This window comes from Apteryx mantelli, chromosome 2 (genome assembly GCF_036417845.1).
Source record: "Apteryx mantelli isolate bAptMan1 chromosome 2, bAptMan1.hap1, whole genome shotgun sequence".
NCBI classification, from domain to species: domain Eukaryota; kingdom Metazoa; phylum Chordata; class Aves; order Apterygiformes; family Apterygidae; genus Apteryx; species Apteryx mantelli.
Genome location: NC_089979.1, coordinates 58,008,941 through 58,020,955, shown reverse-complemented (window position 1 = coordinate 58,020,955; position 12,015 = coordinate 58,008,941). Strand labels below are relative to the sequence as shown.

At 38.2% G+C, this 12,015-nt stretch overlaps 1 protein-coding gene across 1 annotated transcript in view; it reads left to right on the top strand.

The window, feature by feature from the left end:
- SPIRE1 (spire type actin nucleation factor 1) overlaps positions 1-12,015 on the top strand; it is a 133,522-nt gene that overhangs the window by 82,455 nt on the left and 39,052 nt on the right. The window contains exons 5-6 of the mRNA XM_067290726.1: positions 9,252-9,335; positions 10,452-10,616. Coding sequence (XP_067146827.1) covers positions 9,252-9,335; positions 10,452-10,616 — 249 coding nt within the window. The remainder of the gene's footprint in view (positions 1-9,251; positions 9,336-10,451; positions 10,617-12,015) is intronic.

Here is a 12,015-nt window from a genome sequence, read left to right as displayed (position 1 = left end):
CCCCAGTTTTCCTTGCTCTGGTTCTAGAAAACAAACACAGCAAAAGCAAAAAAGAGCGATCATTTCCTGTCAGGTTAATGAGCTGAATCATCTCGTCAAGGGTCAGATGAGCCCCAGACCAGCACAAGAGAGCTGTTATCTTCACACTGGTGGAAGACTCAAACCAGAGGCATAAGGGACTGGCGTTTGCTTTCCTTCTGCTCAGAAACCTCATAGAGATGCATCCTTCCAAGGGGGACAATTCTTCAGAGATGTTTTTCTGCTGCATTTGAGCCAAGTTTCATGTACATGTTTCCTCCAGTTCTACTCAACCTGAAAGCAATTTTTAAACTGAAGCAGGATCATACAGGGATAATTATGACAGTGTCAGCATGGCTAAAGAGCCACTTGTTTTCTGAAGTGCCTATGTTATGATTCAGCTGCATCCACTGCGGCTGGTACAGAGCCCAGGCAGGATACAGTGTCTCAGTGCTAGATCTGTTTCCTGAACCTTGACATCATTAATTTCACAGCTTGGCTTTTGACTGCTCCTTAGTGGTCTAACCATTGGATATACAAATTGAAGAACCTTTGCCAGAAACACCTCAACTAACAACTATTACAACATCCATACTGAGGATCAAATACAAGACCCTCTGGAGCCCTCTTCCTGCTCAAAGAGGCAGTATACATTTTCAGTAGTTCTTAAGCATTTTGAGCACAAAGAGCAGTTATAAGCCATCTCTATTATTAGTCAATATTGAAGTAAAATATTATATATTTTTATTTAAAAATAACTGTTAAAAACAACTTCTCAGGCTTTTATTAAAAATTAATGAGGTGTTTTGAACTTACAAATTATTTAATCATCTTGTGATTGGACACTGAAAAAAACAACGTCTGATCACACCGTAGAGCATACTGTGAGTTAATCCCAAATGAAAGAAATTGCTTGCCTCTCAAAGGCTATTAGTGATTGATTCAAAGCACATTTAGGTCAAAGGAAGTAATCCTTCTGGATGGAATTCTGGCCCTACTGAAATCAATGGGACTTTTATCACTGAACTTACAAAGGCCATAATCTTGATCATTTGATATGATTTTGCTCTCAATCAGTCCCCCAGTATGCATGCAAGAAGTAACCAAGAAACTTAGTTGTCTTACAAGCAGCTTCTGGAATACGTATACTTTGGTTTTGTGACGTACTTGTTCCTTACTTATTGCCTGTATTCAATTATAGATTCAGAAGCTATTTAATGCTTGAAAATAATGTAGAGTATATAGGAAAAAATAGATATGAAGAAAATACAAGGTGGAATACTATAAATCTTGCCATACTATTTTAAAATGACCTCTGTAGTTTATATTTGAGGCAAGTTGGACTCGTGTGGTTGTATTAGGTTTGTGCCAAAAAAATTGTGGTTATATGTTCTTTTATGCTTCAAATGCATACAAGAATCTTAATTCATGAGTAATATGGTCAAATACAATTGAAGTGAATAAAATCCTTTTATTTTTTCTCTTGTATTCTCACATAAGTTTGGGTATTAGGGAGAGAAACACATAACACTTTATTAAGGGCATTTTGTCATCATGAATTTGTGGTGATTGCATTGGCAGAGAAGTGGAAAGAATCAAACAGGGTATATACATCACCTCCAATAAAAGAGTCTTATGCTGTGTAATGCCATGTTGGTGACACTGAAGATGCCAGGAGTGTTAAAGTGGTGGATTACTTCAGAAACTGACCACCTTACTTGGAGAGCTTCCTTTGGAAGCCCCCAGATCTAGGCACAATTGTGCTGGGGAGATCAAAATGAAATTAAAAAAAACTCTAGAAAGGAAAACAAAATCCTCTAAAAATAACTTTGGTGTGAATAAAAATTTCTTTGAAATTTCTTGGCCTTCTTCCAGGGCCACTGTATGGTGTCAGGGTATCTATTTCCCAGATAAATGAAACTCATACTCTTTGCTCAGTAGGCGCTAGAACTGCCAGCTTCACCGTAGCAGGAGAGGATGTTTGTCTGTAGAAATTCACTCCCTAACAGTGAACCAGAGCTGGCCAACCTCAGACTATAGCCCAGAACAGGTTTAGCAGAGAAGTCCACTGTAAAAGAGGCAGAAAAATATTGCTGTGATGCTATTTTCAATGTGGCACTATAAGAACTTGTGAAGATTTGGAAAATTACGGCAAATTACAGATCAGGAGGCAGGAGGTATAGGCCTATAAGTTTGGAATAAATATAGTTACTAACATATCTGCTAAATAGTCCTGTGCTCTCCAGCCTATCATGTGAACATCACTGTCATATAATAAATAGAGTGTAGTTTCAGAAAGGGTTTTACTGGCGTGCATTTGGGTGAGTGCATTACTCAGAAATGATGAAGCAATGAGTGAGCTGTTCAGGTCATCTCAATGGATGTCAAGTAAAATGTTTTAGGCACTCTGTCACATACTTGATGCCATGCTGATTTTTTTTCTAATCTAATTCTCTGTGTATGAAATGTCAGAGACAAGCAATAAAGATGACGTGCTGACAGGGAGACACTTCTGTTCTTAGAGAGAATGAGATGCTTACTGCAGCAGATGCACAGGACAGAACTCAAGCCAAAGATGAGAAAGGTGTGATACTACTAGTGCAATAGTAAAAAAGTAAAAAAAAAAAATTGTAACAGTGCTAAAAATATGTATTTCTGTGGAAGAACAGCAGCAGCTGCTCCAGAAGTAGGGTTGAAATTCAGTTGACTAATGTGACCTACCTTTGCATCTTTTTGCAAGGTGGAGTTTTCCTAGCAGGTTTACTGGGATGTTTTTTCAGCTGACAGCCTCCATATGCCATTCAGGCAGCTCTGTGAAAGGTGCCCTTGCTGCTGATCCACCCTGGATACCACCTGCCATCATCCAGAAGTGGTCTTTGGATGGGCCAGGTCTTCCTAACTCTGTATCCTACTGTTCAGGCACTTACAGCTGCTGGCAAAAACGGAGTACAACTTGTCTCTCATCTCACACAGTGACCTTTTATAATTGCAATAAGAAATTTCCACCAGAAGGAAACCTCTCCTTTGTTTTCTGTATGCGGGGAAAAAAGAATGGAGAAGATGGAGGAAATGCATGTGTGTGTGTGTGTGAGAGGAAGACCATTTAAATACCTGCTAAAAATGGACCCCATCTAAAAGAAAAGACATGTCTTTTTCAGGATGATCCAAAAGACTTTGAGATCACCTTTATTTTGCACCTAGCTGTAGACAGAACTGTGGGTGCAAATAAGCGAAGTCCATGAGATAAAGCAAACGTTCCTTGTGTGGAGTATCTGGAAAAAGTCTTTGCCGTTGCTCACAGGTGGCAGCAAGTGTGACTATGAGAGACAGGGAGAGACTGTGCACACATAGGAGTGCAGAAAATGCTGTTCTGGATCAGACGTGGAATCTATCTGGTTCTACCATCCAAATTGTGGGCTTGTGCTCCTCTTCCAGGTCTAATCTGGTTTATTGAGGGGATAATCGCCCCTAGTCCTCCCTCAGCTTCCTTTTACTGCCCAGTCTTACCTCCCCCTGGAGTTAATGCTCTGCTCGCACTTAATGGCTGCGTGGTGCCAGTAAGTGCCGATGCTGGCCTGTATCAGAGCGAACCATTCATGTGTGCGCTGTGGGTGATAAACATTGCAACTGGCAAAGGTGGTGCTAAAAGATGGCATGTGATGTTGGCCAGCATAAAATATAAGTCGTATCCAGTAGGCAAATGTATCTGTCGCATTAGGATTGACTCATCTCAAAAATTTTTAGATTGGCTTACACCCTGAAGCATCAAGATTAACAAATTAATTAAAATTTTGTAAATTTTTATAATCGTGTACATCTTCAGTTGCAGTGTAAGTTGGAGTTCTTCAAGCACTTGTCCAAAGTTTCATTATCCACAGTATGACTTTAAATTAACCAAAGTTCTTGGCAGAAGACATGTAAGGCTTCCAGTTTATCTTCTTTAAACTGTTCATTTAAATCATGTCCTCTTTCATTTCTGTCCTTTCTAATGTAAAAATTTGATTCTGTCAGTCTGTCTGGATATATTTCAACGTGACCTGTATGAAAAAGGTAAACCTGCAGATTCTAATGAAGTGCATGAGCAGAAATGAAACTTCCCTTGTTCCTTTCTTGCTTTTCTGGTTTCGTTTCATTTCATGTTAAAGATTCTAATGGAAAAATAGTTAATTACTGTCACGCTGTCATGCTATGAAGGTTCGATAGCAACGACTGAGACAGTAATATAATAATAATAAAAAAGATGTTTATTTCCTCACACAAGTTCTTGGATTAGTAACATCCATTAAAATAATGCGATTACTAATTTAGGAAGGATAACACAAAACCCTCAGTTACTAATTTAGAAAGGATAACCTGAAACCGTCGATTACTGCGTTATTAATTGGAAGGACTGCTTATCCCCACTTGAAAGCTAGCTTGTTCCCTCTCCTAGTGAGAGGGCTCTCAACCTCGGGGAGTTACCTTAACCCAGCGTCCCAGGAAAAGGGGAGGGGTGGGGGGGAATACTCACGGTCCAGCCGGAGAGGATGGTCAGGTCACGTTCCCGTCCCTGCTCAAACTCTCCTAGCTCCCAAGTCTCTTTTTATACGGCCGGGGCTCTGGGCAAACACTGCTTTTGCTGACTTTTAGCAAGTTTCGCAGTCACAGGACTGTCTGTTTGTCTGCGCGGGAGGACCCTGCTGGCGAGGCAAGACCCCAACACCTCCGTATCGCTTCTTCCCTCCCCGGGGGTCCGTGCAGGTTCCAGGTGGCAGACTTCACTTCTTCAGTCTTGTTAATGCTGCCATTCCGCAGCCTTATACATATCAGTCCTTGCGCATATCGGTTGGTAGACGACTTTAGTCCCGTTAAGTCCTCTGTTCAGCAGCTTTGCGCACGTCAGCTCTGGTGCTATCAGTTCTTCTGCATATCAATTGACAAACTTCAGTCCTGTTAACTCTTCACTCGCCCATCAATTACAAAAGTAGATTGTTACTTTGCATTTAACATTTGTATATATACATTATACATATATATATTGTTTGTATAAAAATATGATAATAGAGGTAGTTAGTTAATAGGTATCCAAATAATGTTTTAGTGTATTTCTTGTTAATGGATCACTTATTCCAGAAATGTGGTCATTAGCCAAGTTACCCTTAATAGTCAGGTGACCATAAAAGCTGTTAGAATACCCTACTGCTTGGACGGTCAGAAAGTACCATCCAAGAAAGAAGCGAGTTCCCAAACTCTTCTGCTCATAATCCCACTTCTGCTTATACTTCCGGGCTTGTGACTCCACCCTTGCAACTGAGTTGTCATCAGACTTGCAACCCTAGCATGATTTCTTTGGTCCATCAGTTTAGGAGCCATTGCAACCTTTTTAATAGGAGAGAAAGCTCTTTTTCACACATAGAAAAAATGGAGAGGTTTTCTGGACTGTTCTACTGATCATATTCCCTTCAACACCTTTTGTTTGAGTTAAATGGGGCATTTTCAAGAAACTGGAGTAGTGCTGCTGGCCAAGCCCATAGATTTCAAGTCCAAGATAGACAGTTGAACGCACAAAAGCAGTTTTTCCCAATATGTAGGTCATATATTTCTAAACTGAGATCAAACATGCAAGACTACTTTATTAGTTTCCTAGGTAGCAGTGTAAGAATTACATGTATCAGTAAAAAATTATTCAGAATTAAAAATATAAACCAGAAATTGCAATAGATGGTGTTTTGAAATCAGTGAAAGACCAAGTCAAGATGCGGATTCCTGAGAATTCCATGTTCATCAAAATGTTTCATTTTAGAGAGCATTTTGTTGAAGTGAGTCTTTGACGTTGTGCTGACAAGTGTCTTACATAACCTTCCATCTGTCACTGAGCAAAGAAGAACATGCTTCAAATGTGTGCCACTTAGCAACAACAAATTAATCGACTGCTTTAAATAGTACTAGAATAAATTCAAAGAAATTCTGTATTTTCTTTACCTGTGCTAGTCACAAAATTCAGTTTTAAAATTGGCCAAATGCTATGAGGTTAAAAAATAAAACAAAGAGCAGATGTAGTTGAAACGCTGACATCCTGCAAATCTCACCCTTTAGTTCCTGAATGTATGCCCAGGCTGTAAGACATGAGTCAGATTTGTGGTATGGGTTTGAGGTTCTAGGGTCGTTTAGAAAAACCCTTTTAAGATATTTTTGCTTTCCGATATAGAAACCCATTTAGGCTATGTATTTATTATACTATAATAGCTTTTCTTAATCCATTGTCCCAAGGGTAAGTACAAATGGATGCAGCAGCTGAGGTTACTCATAGATTTGGGATCACAATTAAGTTCTGACAAACAGTCTGTTGTATTGTAAATGTTTTGGTTTCTATAATTTGCGATTGAAACAGATTCCAAAACCCACTGACACTGGCTGAGGGTGGTGGAGGGAAATGATAATATTTCATTTAGTCTAGAAGATTTTACATAATCATCTGTCACAGTGATTTTAAGCAGCACCTGCCAGGTGGGGAAGAGTTAAAGAAACCTTCATAAAAAATGGCTGCAAGGATCGAATACTTTCTCTTTTCCTTTTCCCCCAAGCTTCCAAAGGTTTCTAACTCTTACAGCAGAGGAAAATTACCTTCCGTTCTGGTGTTCTGCACTGACTGCACAGGGAGCTGGATTTAGGGAACAAACCCTGGCGTGCAGGGAGGAGCTCACCCCATGAGAAAGTGAATCTTTTCCCTGCAGTCTTTTCCCCCTGAGCAATTCGCTGCTGAGTGGGTGTCTGTGCTGGTACCAGGCAAGCAGCAGGAGCTATCAGCTGGATGGCGAGGAGCAGGATCCGAGCTTTGGCAGTAAGCCTGTGCTTAGAATCTCTCAAAGTGCAGTTTCATGACATACATGAGCTGCTACCTTTTGGCTGGTAGGTTTTGCTCTTGCAGCTCCACAGTGTGTGGTAGCTAGCATCATTTCTATACCTGTGCTTGCTCAAGTAGAAACTCCCCCTCTAGCTATATTTCGGGGAAACTAATTAGATGGTTGCCTTAATTGGAAGACCTTGCAGCTCCTCACATTCCCCCCCCCCACCCCAATATTCTGCTGTTAAGAAAAACAGGTTGTAATTTTTTTAGCTTCATGGAGTATTTGTGTCACTCCTGATGCCTCTGGGCATAAAGCAGCCCAGCAAACTGTATGTTAGGGAACATGGCTGCTGAAATGGGTAATTGCTGCAGATCTTGTTTGGCATTCAAAGTAAAGGTTGAGCAGCTGGAACAGGTTAATTTTGTAGAAATGAATGTGTATCTTCCAGTGTGGAAAGGAGTAGCAGACCTGGCAGTTGCCAGCTCATTTAGTGAAGTTAACTTTTTGGTTATGAAGAGGAAAAGGTGAAAGAGGATGATTTTATATTTTGCAGATTATTAACAAATGTTGGCAGCTTGCGAGAAAGCAAATCATTTACAGTTCACGGAAACCATCTTTGAAATGATTACTGCAACTGCCAGTGTGATACAGAAAAGAAGAAACCCTAGATGGCAAAATATGTATACATGAGACCTTTATGTTACTTGTTTTTTCTGTTTTTCTGTTTTTTTTCTTTCCATGGAAAAGGGATGATTGTAAGTAAGCATTAGACTGATTGCTGACCACAGCAACAGAACCAGCAGAAGTTTCCATGCAAACAGTTTTTCCCCGTTGGGTATCTTGTGATGATACTGCAAATTATGCTAAAATGTTCCCACATTGTGGGATGACATATTTGCTTTTGTAGGATAGATGATTTATGGGTTTTCTAGAATCTTTCCATAAATTATGTATTATTTTTTAAAGGGCAACAGTAGTATTTCTTTTCTGTCCTGACAGTAAATGTGCTACTTACTTAAATAAGACAATAAATAATCCAGCTGTTCCCTTTCCAAAACCTTTGGGGTGGGTGACTCACGCGTGCTATCTCTGTAATCAGGTTGAGTAAATACTTGCGCTCCGTCTGTTGAGTGGATTTTCCAGTGCTTCCACTTCAAATGTTGACCATTTTGGTACTATTTGCAGGAAAAAACATTTTGCAAAATATGCTTACATCTTAAGTTTTCTAGGAAGCTCCAAAGCTAAACTGAGACTCTCTGTCCACTTCCGTTAGAATAATAGGGTGTGTTAGGCTCAACAGTGAGACAGATATTTCTGTGATAAATACATAAATCTCTTGCATATCTCTGACCTGCTGAATTAGTCTCAGAACATAAACTCAAGAAGTTAGTTAGCAGAAGATGTAACTACCTGCGTTTAATACATGAGTAAATAATTAGAAAACAGATCAAATTAAACGTTGTTAAAGGAAAGATTTCCTAGAAAATGCTCTGAAAAATGGAATATTGAGAATTTGTTTATATTGCTGATTCCAGAACATTTTAATTCAGAAGTAAAACAAAAAATAGCATTTGAATATGCAATATTTTATGTGTCTAAGATCATTTCTGTAAATCCACCAAGACCTGTTTTTTATATTTCTTACTTCGCATTTGTTTATGTGACACTTACCTGTTCTTTGGTCTACTGTAACTTTTGATTGTTTTTCAAATTCTTGTTATTGTGAAAGCTTTTGTTTTGCCCCTTTGATCTGCATCATCAGATCTTTTTCATAAATAGTAATTGCTACCTTTGAAAGGTCTGTTTTTATTCCTTACCTATACAGTTATATTACTCAGATTCCAAAGTCTATAACCATGTTATAGAAGCTACTTAATTTTGTTATAAATGTAAGTCTGTCACTATTCTGTTGAGAGGCTTTCTCATGATTTATTTCTCCTTATGACTAACTTTGTGGGACTTTCTTCATTTACCAAAATTAGCTGTCTTGCATCTGGCAACTGGTAGTAATTTTGTTATGAACATATCCTTTCAAGTCAGTAAACTTTTCTGTGTTGTAACCTCTTAGACCTGCTGTTTTTTCTTTTTTCCTGTGGATAGCCCAATTTTAGAAATCTTAAAATTTCTCAATATAGTTTTTCCTCTGAAATGCTATTAAGCTAGGTTCATATGCAAAGCTTCAGATTTTCTCCAGCATTTAAGGTCCACTTTTCAATTATGAGAAACATATTCAAATAGTATTTCAAATTACTATTATTACTATTACAGTATTATTATTCCAGTCCTAAAATGTTCATCAAAATACCCAAATAATATATTTCAAAAGATGTCAAAAATTAAACTCCCATTTTACTTTAAAGTAATGCCACCATTCCATTTATTGATTAATTTTCTTTTTGTTGACAGAATCTGAAGAAGATTCAAGAAATGGACAAAGAAGCAAGTGACGAAACCAGCACAGACCTTGATGACTTAAAAAATGCTGACTGGGTAAGACAAGAGCTGAATAATGAGTCAGAATCATTATTAATAGTTTATATTTCGTTATATTGTTTACCCAGAGTCATTTGTGTTATGGTAAAATCAGTGTCTGGTTTTTTGCCATATGAATTAGTAATAACTCATGACAAGTCAGAACCAAACAGAATCTCACACTCCTTCACAGGCAGGAGAAACAATGCAAGTATCCAAGCTGATCACTGTTACGTTTCTTCTTTTGACTAAGCTTTCATGGGGAAGCTTTTGTGATTTGAAAAGTTGGACATTTAGACAGAGGTCATATTGACTGCCCTTCCAAGTGGCAGCCAGACAGTAGTCAGAGCCATCGGCTATGAGTTTCTAGAATGGTAAAACAAAACTGCTTGTAGTATTTTCTAGTTACTGTTCTGGCCAGTGCGTGGAGGAACATTATGAGCTTCTTAAAAGGACTTGATTTCAATCTCCCAATCTCCTGTCCATCAGTTCTTCCCCTCCACCCATTCCTACTGCCAAAAAAAAAGTGAGGGAGAAGTTAGGGCGTGGTGCTCTTACAGGCGGAGCAAAAGGGAATGGAGTACCGATAGGATATCTCTAAACCTTAGGATTTGGAGACCATCCCAAAATTTCTGTTTGAGAAAGAACTGCTGGAAGATTCTGCAGGATAGTTCTGGGCATAAGGGAAACAAAGGTTAGGATTCAAGCACTTCCTAACTTCACTGTTTTAATTCACATAGCGTTAGTTACAAGTCTAGAAACTTTACTGACGTGTGCTGCACAGTTGAAATGGAAATCTGAAGGTATATGAGAATTTTCAAATCCTTTTTCTGTATTCTTTTAGTTCTGGATATCACTTGAGGTGAGACTGCAGTTCTGCTGGGTTGCAATGAAGATTTGTTACCCTCATGAGGACTAAAAATAACCTTATATAAAATAACCACAAATAAGATGAGTTTTGGTTGATCAAAACAGCTGCTTTTCTTACCTGTTTTGACGTGTTAGAAATAAATAGTACAGCTCTACCTGTTTGGTGCGATGATGTCCTGAAAGGGAATGAGCAACTATGGTTTAATTTGAGTTGGTATTCAAGGGTAAGATATTAAATAAAATTTTGCTGTCTTGGCTCTTCAGGCTCGTTTTTGGGTACAAGTGATGCGAGATTTACGGAATGGTGTCAAACTTAAGAAAGTTCAAGAGCGTCAGTACAACCCTCTCCCAATAGAATATCAGCTCACACCCTATGAAATGCTGATGGATGACATTAGATCCAAACGCTATACCTTAAGGAAGGTTATGGTAAGTCAAGAAAATCACTAGATTCTGTCAAATTTGAAAAGTTTTTTCCCTGTCTTCTTCTTTATTTTATCTTTTTCCTTTTTTTGAGAAACTTGAAATTATGATTTTGTATAATTAGTCATGTTCATGGCTTTTATACTGTCTTAAATGTAGGTAGTATATTGAGGGGGAAAAAAAGTGAAACCAAAAAATGCTGTGCATTTTGTTTTCCATATGGCAGGCATTTAAAAATTGCAAAAGACATGCCTACATATCATATGCTTGAACAAATGATGTGTGTTGGCTTGATGATAACCTTAACATTCAAATTAACAGTGCTGTCATGCTATGCACTAAGACTTTTTTTTTAGGCTTTTGTTATTGAGGGAAACATTTATGTTGAGTTTCAATGTAATTTTGGGGAGATAAATGTGTTATTTCAGAGGGTAAAGTGTGACCATGTTGTAACATGAATAGTGTTGTGAAGAAAAGGGAAAACCTGCAGCGCTGGAAAACTTGCATTATGGCCACAGTTGTTGAGATTGGATGGTCTGTTATGAATTTTCAAGGAATTATCTGTGTGAAGCATTTTATCTTCAAGTCTTCAAGTCTAAAGTTGACTTAGCAATTTTCACTGTATTCTATTGCTGCTTTCAAGTCAAGAAAATAAGCTAAAGCAAGCTGGGGAGTATTGATGGGTCTCCTCCTAGATAGTCGTGTACAACTCAAACATCAAAGGATGGAAAGATGCATGTAAGATTTACCTGAGTCACTGTTTTTATCAGAACCCATACTGATATTTACTGGTGTCTCCCCATTCTTTCGTTACTTTTGGTTTATGTTGTGTTCAACATGCAGAAAGTCTTTACGATAAGCAAGCAACTGATGTAAGGGGATCGTTATCCTTCACAGGACATTTTAAACCCTTTGTCAGAGGTGCATATTTGAGCAATTTCAATATTTATACTTTGCACTTACTTATTTTTGCCAGTTGTTTGACACAGTGGAAGCATCTTTGTAGAATATTCAGTATTCAGTTTTTTTTTTTTCCTGACAAATCCTCACAAAACTTTTGTTAGTGAGAAAGCCATGTTTCCACCAGAAAAATTCAGAAAGTCCCGAAAACAATTCATATACAGGAAGAGAGAGAGCAAGAGAGCGAGCATGTGCGCAAGCATATGCACATATAGTTTGTCTGATTAGAGATCATTAGAAAAAGAATAAAGGAGGAAAAAGCGGAACAAATACACAGAAAGCTAATACACGAATCTTGTTGCAAATATAAACGTCTCTTATATGCGAGTTGAAAGTCCTTTTGCAGTCAAGATCTGGATTTAGGCTATGAGATTATAATTATTTTCTGCAGCAGATGTTGTTGCTTAAATATTAAATCAATAGAGTAAAATACGTACCCAGATAC